General features: G+C 38.2%; 1 protein-coding gene across 1 annotated transcript in view; it reads left to right on the forward strand.

The window, feature by feature from the left end:
• The window catches only part of CFAP74 (cilia and flagella associated protein 74), a 48,239-nt gene that overhangs the window by 17,567 nt on the left and 14,164 nt on the right, over positions 1–16,508 (forward strand). Inside the window, exons 14-22 of the mRNA XM_009325144.1 lie at positions 497–563; positions 1,026–1,115; positions 3,033–3,203; positions 5,123–5,297; positions 6,606–6,718; positions 7,457–7,579; positions 8,718–8,839; positions 12,886–13,014; positions 16,144–16,231. Of these exons, the coding sequence (XP_009323419.1) occupies positions 497–563; positions 1,026–1,115; positions 3,033–3,203; positions 5,123–5,297; positions 6,606–6,718; positions 7,457–7,579; positions 8,718–8,839; positions 12,886–13,014; positions 16,144–16,231 (1,078 nt within the window). The remainder of the gene's footprint in view (positions 1–496; positions 564–1,025; positions 1,116–3,032; positions 3,204–5,122; positions 5,298–6,605; positions 6,719–7,456; positions 7,580–8,717; positions 8,840–12,885; positions 13,015–16,143; positions 16,232–16,508) is intronic.

The following is a 16,508-nucleotide window of genomic DNA, read 5'->3' on the forward strand; positions in this document are numbered from 1 at the left end:
GATAATTTTGATACAGTTTGCAGCAAGCAGCACGTTCTCTCATCATTTGCAGCTACTTCTTTTCCTGCCCCCTCCGTTCCCTGTTTGGACAGGGGAGATGTTACAGAGCAACACTTAAAACGATAATGGGAGAAGACTGCTTCCTACTCCTTAGAATAGGCGATTGGTCCACCCTGTTCTGGATGATGTTATTGAGCCTCAGCTTCACCTGTTCGGCTACAGTCCCTTCGTCTGTAGCATGAAGGCAATAATTCTTGCCTTTTAAAAGCACTTTAAGACTTTCTGAGTAAAACCGCAATAAAGAATCAGCCTTTGTGGTTTTACAATTGCAGCAGGGTTCTGTAGCTTTTCATTAATCTGTCACTCGTTCTGACTTTTCTGAGTAATTAATCCAAGTGTATGTGGGGGGAAATAAACTCGCCGTTGTTACCAGAATAGGAGCTGGGTGTTTCACACATAGCTTTAATTTGGAGTTTTATGTTGATTATCTCCATAGTTTTGACCCGCCTGGCAAAATGTCTGCTGGAATGTCCTGTGAAATAGTGGTGACATTTAAGCCAATGGTAAGTGCACCTGAGTGCTAAGTTACGCAATGATGAGAATCCTAGTCTAATCCAATAGTCTGATTAAAAACATCATTAATTTAATTTCTTAACTGTTAACATGGAACCAAACTACATTTCTAGAAAAGGTACTATTGTACTGGGACAACTGTGTGCGTGTTCAAGCTCTGCTAAATTGTCATAAGGCATATTCGAAGGGCAAGTTTTAGAAAAATGCCTGTCACTAAGTGTTCTTGGAATATGCTTTGAAACTTGCTCCAAACGAAAAGATTTGTAACACTGCCTAGCTCAAGTTAGCCAGGCAGTTACCAAAGACTGTTTTAAAGCAGAAATGTAGAATCTGTAGGGATACATTTTAATATGTTATTCAAAGAATGAGTGAAAATATTTTTCATCAGACTACATAGGCTAAATCTTTGCAAATTACTTGGTTGGGTTGTTTTGTTTGTTTTTGTTTTCTAGATAAATGAAACTCTGGAAGGAGAAGTCATGTTTATGGCACAGACAGGTTCTTTTTCTGTTCCACTGAAATGTACAGCCAAGAGATGTATTGTAAGTGACTTTATTTTAAAGTATGTTCAGAGTCAGTATAACAACAGTAATAGAAAATGTGAGATAGCATAAACATTATTGAAAATATTTAGCAAAAGGTATTTATATTTATTTCTTTTTTCCTTTTAAATGGAGAGTCTCTTTCCAGATTCATTCCTCAGCTTCCCAGATTACACTGAGATTTATACAAAATTACCTTAATGGATTTACTTAACTGTGAACTGTAACTGTAACTTCAGAGCAGAATTAACTGAAGTAGTTCTGTTTAGAAATTGATGACACAATGTTACATTGTGAATGGAGGGAAGAGAAATGGTGGCTGGAAATGAGCTATCTTCTTCTCCTTGTAATTTTTGGAAATTCCATCCCAGACCTGCAGTAATTTATTCTTAACTTTAATTTTCTATGTACACAAAAATAGAAATATCACAATATCTTTCTATCTTTTCTGGCATTTCTAAAAAGCATATAGTCTCTCCTTTCTTTCAGCATCTGAAAATCTTTTGAGAATTCTATACCAAATTTTAAGCAGAGAACATAATTTTCTTACTGTTAAGAGATGAAACTACAGGCAGCGCTAACTTTTTTTGGATACCTTAACTTCGTATGAGCTAACTTGAAAAAAGTATTTGATAAGAGCAACAACTTTGTTTTTAAATTACTTCCTTCACAGCTAAGAGCAGCTTTGGCTTTACAGGCCAAAAGAAATTATAGATGAGAGTATACAACGCTAGAGGAAAAAGATTACGCAAGGAGACACCCAGTATTGGAATAAGACCAGCAAATGCAAAATTTGGGTATCATGGGAGCATAATTTAAAAACGGCTTTAGACGTATGAATGTCTTCATGGAGTTTGTGATATTATGGTTCAGTGAATTGAGTAAGATTGCATGCGTACAGTACACTGGACTGTACATCGAAACTTTTGTGCACAGGGAAATGAATCAAGAATAATCTGTTACACAGAAAATAGGAGGGGGGAAGTAACTGAAAGGTAGCGCGCTATAATTATTACATTAGCAATCTAGCTAAGTATTTAAGGATGCGCTTAATTTTAAGCACTTGCAGGAAGCTAGAATGATATCACATCGATACTGCATACTTAAACCTGACTATGTGTGTAGGACTCTGATGGTTTTCCATTAAAAGACCTTGAAGACGAGAATGCACAATGCTGTAGAAAGCCAGCACGTTAATCTTTGATCAGAGGAATAGTTTTCTTCACCTAGAGAATTTATACCATCATTGTGCACTAATTACACGCAGGAACTCCCGTTCTTTATGCCCTGAATGTGGGAAGAGTTCAGCTGTAAGCAGGATACTAGCAAACAACCATGTTGTCTTTCTCTTTTTGATGCTTGAACTTGAATTACAAGCCTTTCGTTAGCACATACCCAGTTACAAAGTCATTAAAAAGTCTATATGAAGTAGTGTATTACTTTCTAAACTGGTTGTAAACCATGGTAGCTCAAAGAAACAGACAGGATGTGTTATAAACTGATATCTAGTCACTATATGATGTAAAATGCTGCTTGCTTCTCAGCTTGATGCTAGTGAAACCATTTTACTGTAACACAAGAGCAACAATGTTGAATTGGTATGTAAATATTACCTACTTCCAGAGTAACTACCTGAAGACTTATGCAAGCTGCTACTATGAACAGGATTTAACCTGTTTTTTCCCTTGTCATATAGTGGACTGAAATGGAACTACCTCAGTTTAACAAGACATGGTTTTAATGAGTTGGCTTCTGCAAAAAGGCAGAAGGATGCGCACAGTTCATGTTGCGATTCGATACTGTCTTTGAAATGATAATAGGAACTTCAAAGTCCCATTCTTGAAAAGGGGGATGCTCATTCAATTGACATTACTGCCTGTCTAGGACAGTAGTAATTAATGGTTTATCTTCTCACAGCTGGCACTAGATAAAGAGCTCATTGACTTTGGCAGCCATGTGGTGGGAGAGAAAATTTCACGGACCATCAACCTGACAAACAGTGGAGCTTTGGGAACAAGATTCAAAGTTCAGATGTCAGCAGGTGACAGTAGTACATGCAGAGCAACAGCAAAATCTCCTGGAAGAACGGTAGGTTCAAAAGCATTTCCCTAAACTGATAGAAACATTCTGCTTTGTAAGGTGTGGTAGAATCGTACGGAATCATGGAACAGCTCAGGTTGGAAGGGACTTTGGAAGATCATCTGGTGCAACCTTTAGTAGTTTGTTTATGTTTGGGTTGGCGTATCTTAATATAATCTGTTAGACTGACAAATATCACAAGACAAATTTTAAAATAATTTTTTTGGGGGGTGGGGTGGTGAACTGACAAATGATAATTTTTTCTAACATTTTAGTCATTTATGTCATCATTCCCATTTTCTCCACGTCCATGAAAATTAGGAAAAAATGCTTTAGTTAAAAGAAGAGATTCTGACAGTCATTTAAAATCCCAGCTCCTGGACTTCAGAAAAATGCCAACTGTTGCAAAACTAGGAGTAAAGTAATGAGAATTGGGAGCACTGGCCTGTGATCTTCCTTTGAAAATTCAGAGCTGTTCATTTAAATTTCCTGTCAAAGAAGGACAGTCACAGTTATTGACAAGCTGTTGTTACAAGGGAAGAAGTCGTCTTAGTCAAACTAAGAATGACATTGAGGGCCGTTGCCTGAAAACTATAATAATAGAGTGTTAAAAGAATTGAAGGAAGATCTCTCAAATCAGTAGGGGAATGAATGCAAGTGATGGTAATATTGTGTCCTGTGGAATGTCCTGGGTGGGAATGAAGCAGAGACTGTTGAAGAAACATACCAAAACTCAGACACTTGGTGCAGAGCTGACAAAACGTGTGGTGTTAGACCTGATACTGATTTGCCTCTACAGCATGCCAATTTCAAAGTTGACAGAAAACTGAGGAATCCTAACAGCTGTACTCCTCCACGTAAGAGATAATTTTGAGTGAAGAACACTTACAAAGAAAGCATGTGTACAGTCGTCTTTGCATGTCAGCACTGTGGGGCAGATTTTTGAGAAGACTGAACATCTTAAGTCTGAAGATGTACTTGCTCCTTTTCTAAATAAGTTGTGGATTTTATTCTTAAAGTGGGGAAATCTTCAGATTTAAAATATAAAACCAACTAACAACAACCACCCACCCACTGTGGTAGGAACTCGTGCTTTGTAATTCCTGTGTTGCTGAATATCATTATCATAAATGTTCCTTTTTCCTCAAGTGTTGCGTAGGTAGTACCTGTAAATAGATAGATTTCACAGGTCCTTGACCAGAGAGAATATCACTACTGGGTTGCATATCTTTGTTTTGAAGTGCCTACATGTTCTTGTAAACGCAGTGCAGATACTTCATCTTTGTTCCATCACTGCAGTCTTTAATTTCTTTGATTGTTGAAGAGCCATTGGCTGAGATGGTTTTCAAAGTTCTCTGGTTGACAATCTAACCCAGTTTTATGTTCTAAGAAAAGGGTTGACCTCTCTTTTGAAACACTACATTAAATAACATGTACAGCGAAACTGCTGAGCTGTTTGCCGCCGTTTTCAACTCTCATACTATCCTTACATTAAAAGCACGGTTCAAATAAAGAATTTGTGAAATAACACCGCCTGTATCCATGGTTTTCCTTCTGTAGTCTGTCTTTTGTAGGTGTGTAATAAACAGAAGTCTAGTTTTAGCAGACTTAGTTTTGACATAGAACTGCCTGTGTTTCCACTAGAAAAATGTTAGTTCTGTTAATTGTAAAATAACTAACGTTATACTGTGTTGCTCCCATTATGTTATTTACCTGTGTGGGGCAGCCAGCAAAAATTAAACCTCCTCATTGATAAAGGTCTAGTAGAATGTGCATTTATTAGAAAATGCAACACATTTCTCCATTTATAACGTGAAACAGTTGCAAGAAAACACAGGTCTGATTTCCAGCTGCTTGATAAAATTGGAGCTGGTGCAAGCTAGATGAACAGTCACGGTAGAAAATGTTTTTTCTGTGTTTTCTAATAGGTTACTCAACATTTCAGTGACTGTGTCCCTGAAAAGAAAGTCAGCGATGGACCTGTGACATCTGTAGTTGAAAAGAAGGAACAAATTTGTCCTGGCGGTAGTGAAGAAATGACCCACTGTGTAGCCCAGGTGGAGCAGCAGAGGACTGAGACAAGCCTGAGCAGTAGTTCCACAGGTGAGATGACTATTTTAGAAAATTGGCAGTGCAGTTTCCCAGGCTAAGCATTATCTGTTAGAGTTTCCTGTAATAAACTGTGGAATTCAGTTTGCAAAGTTACTCAGCAAATTAAGTAGTTCATCATTCTAGTAGTAATGCTATATTTCTCTGTGTGCTGCCTCACAAAAAATGACTAAAAATAATGTACTGACACCATTACATCAAAACCAGCAGAGAATCTCACTTCTCATTAGCGATCAACAATTCAGTCTCGGAAGAATACAGAAACCAACTAGTTACAGAAACTGCAAAATCGTTATCATTCTTGTCTCAGCAACTGAATACCCACTTCTCAGAATAGACATCCACATGACAGGTTTATTTTTATAGTCTGTAATTCTAGGAACAAGGAAGCAGAAAGATGAACCTCCTCAGACATTTTGAATCTCATTCCTAATGTTTACTATGTGCTTAATAAAATCCAGTCTTGTAGAAGAAAGACTTAATTTCTATATTATCTCTGTTCTTTAATATTTCTTCTGGATATTGATCATTCCAGTTGCAGGAGACTAAAAGTTCCATGAAAAGCTTGTGGCTGTTTTTTCTTTTTAAATCTAGGATCTGTGTTGTGAAATGGAGTGATTCCATAAATCATGGTAGCTGTCTCCACAGAACACATACCTTCAAAGATGTTTTCAGACCTTCAGAAAAAAAAAAAAAAGCATTGCTTTGGCACACTAGCGTGTCTCATGACACCTTGATCTTTTTCCTGGTTAATGTGAAGCATATGGTTGCCAGTTGATTACTGCCATACAGTCCAGAATTAGCTTTGTCTCTCTCATGATGCATTAGTTCAAGGCACTTCGAAGCCCTGGTGGGAGACTGTTTAATTAAAAGCTACTTATTATTGCAGTATTTTGAAAATAAAGTGAAGCAGCACTTTCACTTGCTTTGCAGGTCCTCCTGACTGCATTGCTTTGTCCCACTGAAATTGTTCTTAAAGCCCAGTTCACACTTTCAGCTGAATTTGCATTCTTTGATGTGACGATCTCCGATACATGCTTTATGCTACTGAAACATTAATGTTGTTATTCTGTAGTGGAAGGCTCAGGTGCCTAAGGTAGACTCTGGACTAGGGCAAAGTTGTATGGCCAGACAGAAATTACCTTCTAGACATTTATATTTCCACATCATTGGTATACATTATTGGATTTGCAATATTGACCAAAATCAATGTACTTCTGCTCTGTTTGATATTCTTGTTTAGTGAATAGATGCACACATCCAGCATTTTGTGGGGTTTTGTTTGTGTTTTTTTTCCCCCAGAACAACTTGGTCAAGATGTGTTAAATTCCAGATCAGATCTAGACGCAGACAATGCACATAATTTAGTGGAACTTTCTCCTGAAGAAACACCAGTCGAAATTATGCTTGGAAAGGTAATGAATATCCTGAGATAGAGATAAGATTTTCACTAGTCTAAGCCTACATCAAATAAATTACTTTGGCTCTGGTGGGAAATTCTTAAGTACCTTATCAATTTCAAGCCCACTGGACTTCACTGTATCACAGTTAATTCTTCAAAATATTTGACCTTTTGATCTATAAAGACTTATTTGAGCTGAAAGATTCTGTAGAGATTTACATTTTACATTTTCCCAAGAATGTCTGGGAAACATCAAACTTGAGCCATATTAAAGAATCTGTGTATAGGAGTCCGGATACTAGTTCGTACTAGCATTTATTGCTTCTACCTATGCATACAAAAGGCAGGTGGACTTAATGCTGGAATCAGCCAAGCAGATCTGTGAATGGAGACGCAAGAGAGCTTCTCCATGTTTTAGTTACATATTCACTAATACAGGATGGAAACGCATTGGTTGACCACATGAGTTGTCATACAGAGTCTCGCAGTAAAAGGAGACTCAGTAAAATTCTGACCGTGCCTGGTTGTGAAACCATGTGTCATGCCAAGTCTTTTCCCCACACTAAACCTCCTAGGGAGCTACTGATACTGATTTTTCCCTTGCATAGTGCGTTCAATCTAGTTACAAACTAGGTGTAATAGAGTGTTTGTATAGTATGAGTTCATACTCCTTCTTTATTTCAATACAATTTATAGCCAACTACAGTAATACAGTCAGATTTTCATTAAAAACATGTTACTTCTTGTTTAGGTGACTGAAGGTGAAATTGGACCCTTCAGCTCAGTCAAACTTCAGATTATATTTGTCCCAGCTATCCCTGGGGATGTGCGGGCAGAGTTTGTGATCATGTTTGACAACTCAGACTGCAAACCAGTGAGTGATTTTTGTGCAAGACTTGCTTCAAAACACTACAGAAAGAGGGTTTAAAATGCTCCTACTTCTGCTTTTCCCAAGAATTAAAATTGCTCAGAATCCTATATTAGAAACAGGAGAAGGAGGAGAGGAAGATATGTTTATGAACATTATAAGGAATAACAATGAGGTACCATATGATTATGTGTTATGTGGTTTGATGGGAGGTAACTTTGTAAATCATGGCCCTTCTTTCTGATGCAGTATGGTTATTAAACCTGTTGATTCTCTTAAATTTCTATGCAAATAATCCTGATATTCCCATTTTATCAGACATCGTGCTGGAGAACATCTAACGTTCTGGAAACAAATATGAAAGTATTCTTCTCTATTCCCAACCTACATAGTTTATTTTCTTTCCGATATATCGGGACTGGAATTATTTAGCATGCAGTAGTGAAAATGATGTGTGAAAGCTGGAAGAGATGACAACTTTAGTTACCATTTCAGCGTATTTTGATTCCACACTTTATTGGAAGCCAAATTCTGCCTGGGAACAGTTCACAGAAGCTTGCCAAAAAAAGAAAGAAAAACTTCCAAGAAGCTCAGTAGGCCAGTCTTGGCTCTCCCCACGGTCTACAGATGGAGTAGTCTACAAAGGAGCTGCAGGTGCACACTGCAGGCTCCTGTGGGTACCCTCTCTTTCAGGATCATTTTATCCAAGTCTGAGCTATGTGGCCACTGCTGTCAGACCTAAGGTCGTTATAGGAAGTACAGCACTGTGTTGCCATTACTGCATTTCTTTGCTGGCTAAACAAGCTGCAGTCTCTCGAGTTTCTGAATTATGCAACATTCACTTCAGCTACGTGCACTTTAAATATTTCTTTTCAATATCGTGGGCAGCATGCTATTCCTTCATGTTCTCTGTCAAAGAATCCAAACCGAAGTATAATTCTTTTTTCCGCTGGGACACCATAACATCTAGGTTTTATTTTACAAATTATTTTCATATCTTCACCTAATTAAAGAACCTGTTGCAATATGAATAATAAAATATTATACCCAGCTGTAGTTTATAGCAGAAATTCTTGCTCTGTCTAGATCAGTAAGAATTTGAGACTAACAAAAATAATTATACTCTTGATTTACGTGTTAACAGCTGTGCTTTAGTGCCACTGGAGTTTCTATTGATGTGCCAGTTTGGGTGCCCAATCCCAACATTGATTTAAAGATCTGTATGTATGACCGACTTTATCAGGATTGCATTGTCATTCAAAGCAGGTGAGCTACCCTTTCATTATCAGCTGCCTTCTATAGCTAAATAATGAGATCTTAAGTCACTAGGTGATGTCTTGAGGTTGCATTGTGCCAGACCCATCTTGTCATCGTAGGAAGCTGAAGAACGGTTTGGTTTTTTCCTTGGCATTTTAGGAGGACGTTCTGATTACAAGCCCTCCGAGTTCTACGCTTCTCTGAAAACTGGACTTGGGTATCTTGCTATACCAGATTCCCAAGACCAGCAGTAGCTATGAGGTCTCTGGGTTAATACGTGCCTTTCCACTCCTACAAGATTCCCTACGCTGTACCTGTTCTGTGGTATAACTGTAAAGTCCCTAGGGAACAGCAACCCCCCAGAGTTTCATCATGTGGAGTTTGCGCACTAAACATTAGGGAGATAAATGTGTCTAAAATTAAGTGCACGTCGGGTATAATTGATTCAGCCAGGAAATTTTATGAAAGAATATTTTGTAATTTCTCAGCTCTTTTACCTTTAATTAAAGTCCATGGGAGACTTACGATCTGGAAGCCAACCTCATGCCAACCGTTCTTTATTGAGAAGGTCAATCACCGGTCTTTCCAGACTCAGGATATGATGCTGGATTTATCATGTCAGTCCTTTTGCATTTACTATAAAGTGGGAAGGGTACAACTCTTCCTAACCCACATCGGCATTAAGCACTGCACTGGAGTGACAGATACCTTGTAAGTACACAGATAGTGACCCAATACCAATTTACAGGGGAAAAAATATCCGGGTGTTTCTGAAGTCCAGGACAGTAACGTCTGAAGACTGGTTCTGTTTGCACTGTACTATAAAGGCAGTATTTCCGCTCATTGGCTCCCAGAGGTTTCATGCTAAAGTGGTTACATGAACTTTTACTCTGTTAATTGTCTTCAGGTGCTGGATGTCTTCCCTCCACCTAATGCAGTCACTAGTGAATGCTTATTTTAACAATTTGCATTTCTTAGATTCTATTTAAATAGGATTGGGGTGGGTTTGTGGGAGGGTGGGGGAGGGCTTGGTTCTGTAGAAGGCATCCGTTCTAAACCTCTTACCAGAATTACAGACTGCAGAGATTCTTCACAGTTGGAAAGAAATTAGTAAAGCTGTTATCTCAGAAATTCAGCTTACAGATATGACAAGCACAAGTTGTTATGTAAGTGATTTTACGTGGTCTAGATAACCCAGGGATAAAACTTGTAAGTACAGAAGCAGAATAACTCTCCTAATGAAAACTTAAGATTTCAAGCGGATCCCAAAGACAGAAGCTGTCAAATTGCTTAGGGCAAAACTTCTTAACTGAGGGAAAAATCCTGCTGATCCTTCGCCAAGTTTCACTAAATTAAGAGCACTTAATATGTAGTATACTGTCCTTAGTTCCTTGGCACATCAAGTCTTTGATTTATCACCCAATTCTTCATAGTTAGGAAAAATTGTTATACAGTCATTTGGGCTGAAATTCCAAGTATTTCATGTGCAGCAATATCATGTCTCAACTTTTTATCCTGCAAAAGTAGATAGACTTCATCATGCGGTTAGATGTGGTGCCTAAGAAGTTTCTTCCTCTAGTAGCTGTTGAAATTTTTCTGTAGAGTGTATCAGAAGGAGGATTCCTCATCGTTACATGGTACATGTCAAACCACTTCTCAAACAGAATGAATTTAAACTGCTGAAAATAGCTATAAATTACTATCAGTCAAGAACAATTTCTTAGGTTAGACTAGTAAGTAGCTGTATTTTAATTGCAATAGTGTAAACAGGGGAAAGGTAGTCTTGCCGAGGTCTACGGTCTGGAACTATGCACAAAGGATCCAGAGTCAAGGACAATTATCAGGCTAGCAAAAAAGCATCCAAACTGCTGTCAACATACAAACAAAGATAATAGTTTGTTAAAATGGCTTTACGTGTGAACTGTGTATCAACTAAAGAGTTACTACAGTGCTGTCTGTGAACTAATGCTCGCAACAACCATTCACTGCAGGAGACAACAGGTAAGGTTACCGCAGCCCAGCCGAAAAGGCTCTTGTCTAACAACTACGGAAATGCCTTAGCTAGTGAGAACTAAAGTTCCCATCCAGTAGATGTGAAATCTTATTAGCATAACTTCTAGAACACAGATTCTTTAATTAAATGTTAATTAGATACTTAAATAGTCCTGCTATTCAGGAATATTCTTACAAGTTTCTGCTCCAATCCCTAACTAGTTGTAGAAGAAGGAAAAAAAAAAACCCAACCAGACAAACCTAAAACTTGTAGCGAGAGAATTCTTTAGATTTTTGGGGCAAAATCTGACCCAGACCTGAGGGACACGATGCGTTACAATAGCCTTTCGTTCACCACCAGTACACACACACATCTGACAGAAGCAGAGCAGAAAGAACTTTGTATCTTATTGCTGCTGCAATCTATGACATTGTAGTCCGTAGCATAAGTAGAAGATCAAGTTTTCAAGTTAGTTAGATAGCTCTGGCTCTTAAGTGCCCCAGCAAGCTCTGTAGAAGTGCAAATTGTTAGTTGATACTGTTTTTATTTTTGGTTTGGGTTTTGGGTTTGTTTTTTTTTTTCCTGGTCACATAGAATATGGTAATCAGGAAGCATAAATACGCAGCATAAAGGGTGAAAGTGTCTTACCAGAATCCTGTCCAATATAAATCACTTTGAAAAGTAATTTCTCTGGCAGGTTATAATCTGCACTGATTTAATGAAGTAGTATATAGCTCTCTTAGATTGTCAACAGTCAGAAATCATTCCAGGCTCCCAGTACCACATGCTATGGCTGTTGATTTAGAGCAGACCATCTGGACTGACAGCTTGTAAACCCGTCCAAGAGAAGGAAAATGACAAGCTGAAATATTTGTAAATTGCTTGGCAATTTTGCACATAGACATAAAATTCCAAAGCAGGGTATGGTCTGTGGCTATCGCTGTATTATAATACGGCCAGAATTCAGTAAACAGTGAGATGTTTCCTAGCGTCCAATATGCCATTCATAGGGCAAATTGATCACAAGTTTCAGCAGAGGAACTGGCAGTACCAGCTTAGCCACACTGTGACTTCTAGCCCTGTAGAATCTCTGCTGTTAGAGGAGAAATTACAAGAGATCTGTGAATTCACATCTATTTAAAAGAAGTCACCACGGTTTTGGGGAGAAAAAACAAAAGCTGCAGCGCTCTCAGTGCATTTCTGGCACAAGACAGTCCCCTCCCCCTCCTCCCTCCCCCCAGGTTTGAGTATTTTTCCTGCCTGTGCTGGCTTAACTTTTGGTATTGAAGGTTTTGAGATAATTATGATGATAATGAGGATGAAGGGAATTCACAAACTGGGTACATGTTGGTGTTTTAGGTGTATTATGCTCTTTCAGGTTCATTCTTTCGATTCTTCTGACTACCGGCTGGGACATGAAGTGCTTGTTAGCCACTTCAGCAGCATCTAGGTATCCTTGGCCCCACTTAGGGGTCACTGGTTTTCATTTTTCTGTTTCTTGGACAGAATAACAGGTTTTTATTTGTTGCATCCCACCCACCACCAATTGTTACATAACCTAGATCCAGCATTACAAGAGGACTACTCCTTTTCCATCTTGAGTGGGTGCTGTGCTGCAGCTAGGACCAATTAGGTGTCTCAAACATTAAGTGAGTCATTCCTATTGATTCAGATAGAGGGAATGTGTGTTAGGAGCAAATAATGAGCTGCTATTTCACAATAACTGGGCTTTGACTTTCCCCTGACCTGACTTGCCGCTGTGCTGCACTTCGATAATCATGTTCCAATCAGCTGTGTACATTGCTTGAAATAGAGGTGGGTTTACTTACAGTACTTCCAAAATCTTGTTTTCTATACTTATCTTAAAAGAGAATATAACTTTGTGATTTTGCTGTAGCAGTTTTACATGCCCATCATTTTCAAAGGAAGCTTGGAATAGTTATAATGTAGAGTAGAGGTTCGAGGGTGGGGATGGGGGGGACCAAACTCCAAGAGCAAATGTTGCTGAGATGGCAGTACGGGTAGCCTCAAAGCCACCTAAGCATGTCTGATCTGTTTGCAGAGCAAAAGCCATGCTGCGTTTGAAGTTTGAAGTATGCAAAGAATTGAGTAAGCACATGGAGCTGCTTCCAAAAACAGGTTACGTTCAAGCTCAGTCATCCTTCAGTGTGCAATTGAAGTTTCTGCCCAGGTAATCTAACAACATTAATCTTTTCAGTATTTAAGACAATATTTGTAGGAGGCTGTCAGTGGAAAACCTGAGCAGGTCAAAGTTTTGTGGTTTTTTTTTTTTTCTTTCTTTCTTCCTTTGCACTGTAGCAGGCTGGACTTCACACTGCTGGTGTCAATGCAGTCCTAGTCCCCCCCTCTCTCCCCCTTAAAAGTTGCCAGATGCTCAAGGAGGAAATTAACTTGGATCACATACCTGTGAGGAAATGCTTTTCCTGTGGTGACAGCAGTAGTGTGAAAATTTTAGCAGTTGCATTCCTGGTAGGCTGCTCCCATTTCTGTGGGGAAGCTATTCTTATACAAGGGAGAGGTTATCTAAGGCAGGTGGCTGCTTCATGGATCAGTGATTAAATAATTTCGGGACAAGAACTCCTGGGCTTGCTAACTAAGGTAAGAATGGTTGGGCTTCCTGTTCATATGTCTCCTACCCATGTACATTTTTCTCCAAAATATGAATGCATTGATCTTGAATTTCATGTGGCATTTTATGTAACATCTTCTAAGATACTAAAAGCCTTACCCAAGCAAGTTTCTCTTCTCACTTTCATGATCATTGTATATGATCTTACATATACAAACATAACTCAGTTGTAGGAAACAAAGAATTCCAGTTTTTAAAAATTTGAATTTAAGAGCTCTTGTTGACCACTGTTAATTTTATTTACCTCGTCATTGCTGTCCTAAAGAATTTAGCAGGACATTTCTTTTCAAATATAAATTAAATTATATAGATCTTAATTCTGGTGTATAGCCAAATACTTCAGCGGCTTCCGCGTTGATTGCTGCTGCAAACCTGCTGCTTTTTTCATACAGGTTATCTAGTCCCAATGGTGTGAGTATATTTGGATTTTCACTGATGGTGCTCAGCAGCTCTGGATTCTAAATTGAGAGTCTAGTCACTGATTTAGAAATTTTCACCAGGTTAATATTCAAAGAACTAAAAGTATTTACAGTTCTTCCAACATCTCAAATCCTATCAGATTACAACAACAGTAACCATTATTATGACATTTTTCAGTTGCTAAACTTCAGATGCTGTAAAGCAGTGTTACACTTACTGAGTGGGTAGCAGCAGAGCTTGGATTTAGGACATTAATCTTCCTTTGAAAAACAGGGAAGCTTCAGAAAGGAGATTTGATGAGATTAAGGCATTTCTGACACACAAAATACGTATCTGGCTGTTCCAGTATACAGATCAGTTTTAAAAGACCTAACGCACAGGGGGAGCGCGTGTATGACAGAGAAAGATGAGCTTGCTACAAGCTGATGTGAAGTACTGAGCTCGTGACACATTTCTGTAAATGCCTTCTCGTTGACTTAGTATTATAAGCTTGGTTTTCTCAGAAGAAAGAACAGTTATATTAAAAGTAACACAAAAGTAAAAAGAAACTCCTTCAGCAATACTAAGTGAACAGACAGATGACTGAAGGCTTGGGAAGCTCTCCCGAGTATTCTGAGTACACTGAGATGCTTGGTCAGACGTTACGATACTCATGTAACTTCCCGGGTGTTTGAAGCAGACATTTGCTGTGTATTTGAAGGCAAGTTTTCTAATCGGCTGACGTTCAGAATTCCCAAATACCACATCTTTCAGTTTTTCTGCATTTGGAACTAGTCCTGCAGATGCTGGCAGTCTAAATCTGATTTGTCTTTTCTACTTCTCTTTAATTGCTTTTAAGCATGAAGATGCCGTTTTCAGAGAACTGTCTTAAGGCTTTCAGTATCTTTTCCCCAAGGCATAATAGCTAATTTAGAGTCCGTCACTGTGTGTGTACAGTTACAATTATTTTTTTCCCCTCTGGATTATTTTGTAATACACGAATTTCTTCTGCTATTCTAATGCCCTGTGACAAAGTGAAAGCTGATACTTTATTCCTACCTTGTATTTAACTCCAGTTCCTATCTTTAAACAAGTTAGCAATGCCTTCGAAGATCACCTTCTAAAGTCACATTTCAGACTTGCAAAATAACAGCCAGCAAGATTTCAGATCACCGTTAACTGTTCTTTAACAATACATTAAAAAACTGCATGTAATTCCAGTAGTAGTAGTAGGAACATTGTCACTGTGGAGACCTAAGAACAGGAAGCAATTCACTCTGATGCTGTAAGACACTATAAATAGACCAGCAGAGCTAAAAATGGTACAGCTTTTGTATTGTCTTGGCTTGAAGCTCTGAAATTGAGCTTATGATAGCAAGATGCTTCAGCTACAGAAAACCCACATATTTCTTATAAATTACTGATCTGGTATATAATCGGACACTATTGGTCTCCAAGTTTGTTTCACTTTATTTATGTCTCTGTGCTTTGTGATACAACTGGTTCTACCTCAAACTGGCTGGTAATTAACTAACACCAGTGTCAAAAGGAAACAATTGCCTAGGTTGGGTTGGTTATGTGCTGTCGTTGCAGCAAAGATGCAGAAGGCTTATATTCTGATTGTAAAGTAAGCTTTAGGTTTTTCAGAATTTTAAAAGGCTGGATGGCATTTCAAAAAAAGGATAAATGGATGCAGACCTCTGTGAATAACTCCCTTAAACTCCTGCATGTCCAAAATCCTGTCTTGAAAAAATAAAAAATCCAACATTAACGTACAAGGTGAACTATTCTAACTTCATTGCTAGACACCCTTGCAATCCGTGCATACCTGCTCAGGGCAGATTGTCTGGAGGTATGCCATTCTATAGGAAGTATGTGGCAAGTCCATAGTATTTCAGATCTGACTGCATCTTCTTTTTCTTGGTCAGAAGGTGGAACTTCATAGGTCACTAATTTTTGATTGGCATTTTTTTCCACCATTCTTCCACCATTTTCCCTAATGCATGCGTATGTCTTACATACAAGATTTTAGCTAGACTTCACTTCAGTGAAGCATTGGAGTTGATGCTTAATCAACTCTACATGTGAATACTCCTATTTGAGCACAAATACTGTGTTAAGGTTAAAAGCTGTGATTAATAAAACTTGTAGACCTTAAGTACCACGTTTTCTTTTTGTTCAGAAATATGTCTGTCAAAAGTTTATTATTCCCCTTAGCCAGAAAACAGTCAAAATATTGTTATGAAACTGAATGTACTTTTTTATTTTTAGGCACTCTCTTCCTGAAGATGCAGGGAGCTATTTTAACGAAGAGACAAGAGTTCTGGAAGTTCCAGTGACAATACTGATTGTGGATAAGGTTAGTGATTTTTATTATGCTGGTTATCAGACTGGCAATAGATGTAAATTATTTTAGTGAATGTTCGCTTAACGATACCTAATCTTAACTAGTAAAGAACTTATCTGAAGTCCTGTGATAATAGTAAAAGGTGCTTAAAGTGATAATACAGATTTGATAGTTTCTTCTTGTCAGCATGTTTACAATACAGAAAGTTAAATTCTTTCTAGATAGTGCTCATCTATTCCCTAGTAGTTTGTTTTGTACCAAAGTTATCAGATACCACAGCACAATCTTT

The sequence above is a fragment of the Pygoscelis adeliae genome, unplaced genomic scaffold (assembly GCF_000699105.1).
Source record: "Pygoscelis adeliae isolate BGI_AS28 unplaced genomic scaffold, ASM69910v1 Scaffold36, whole genome shotgun sequence".
Lineage (NCBI taxonomy): Eukaryota > Metazoa > Chordata > Aves > Sphenisciformes > Spheniscidae > Pygoscelis > Pygoscelis adeliae.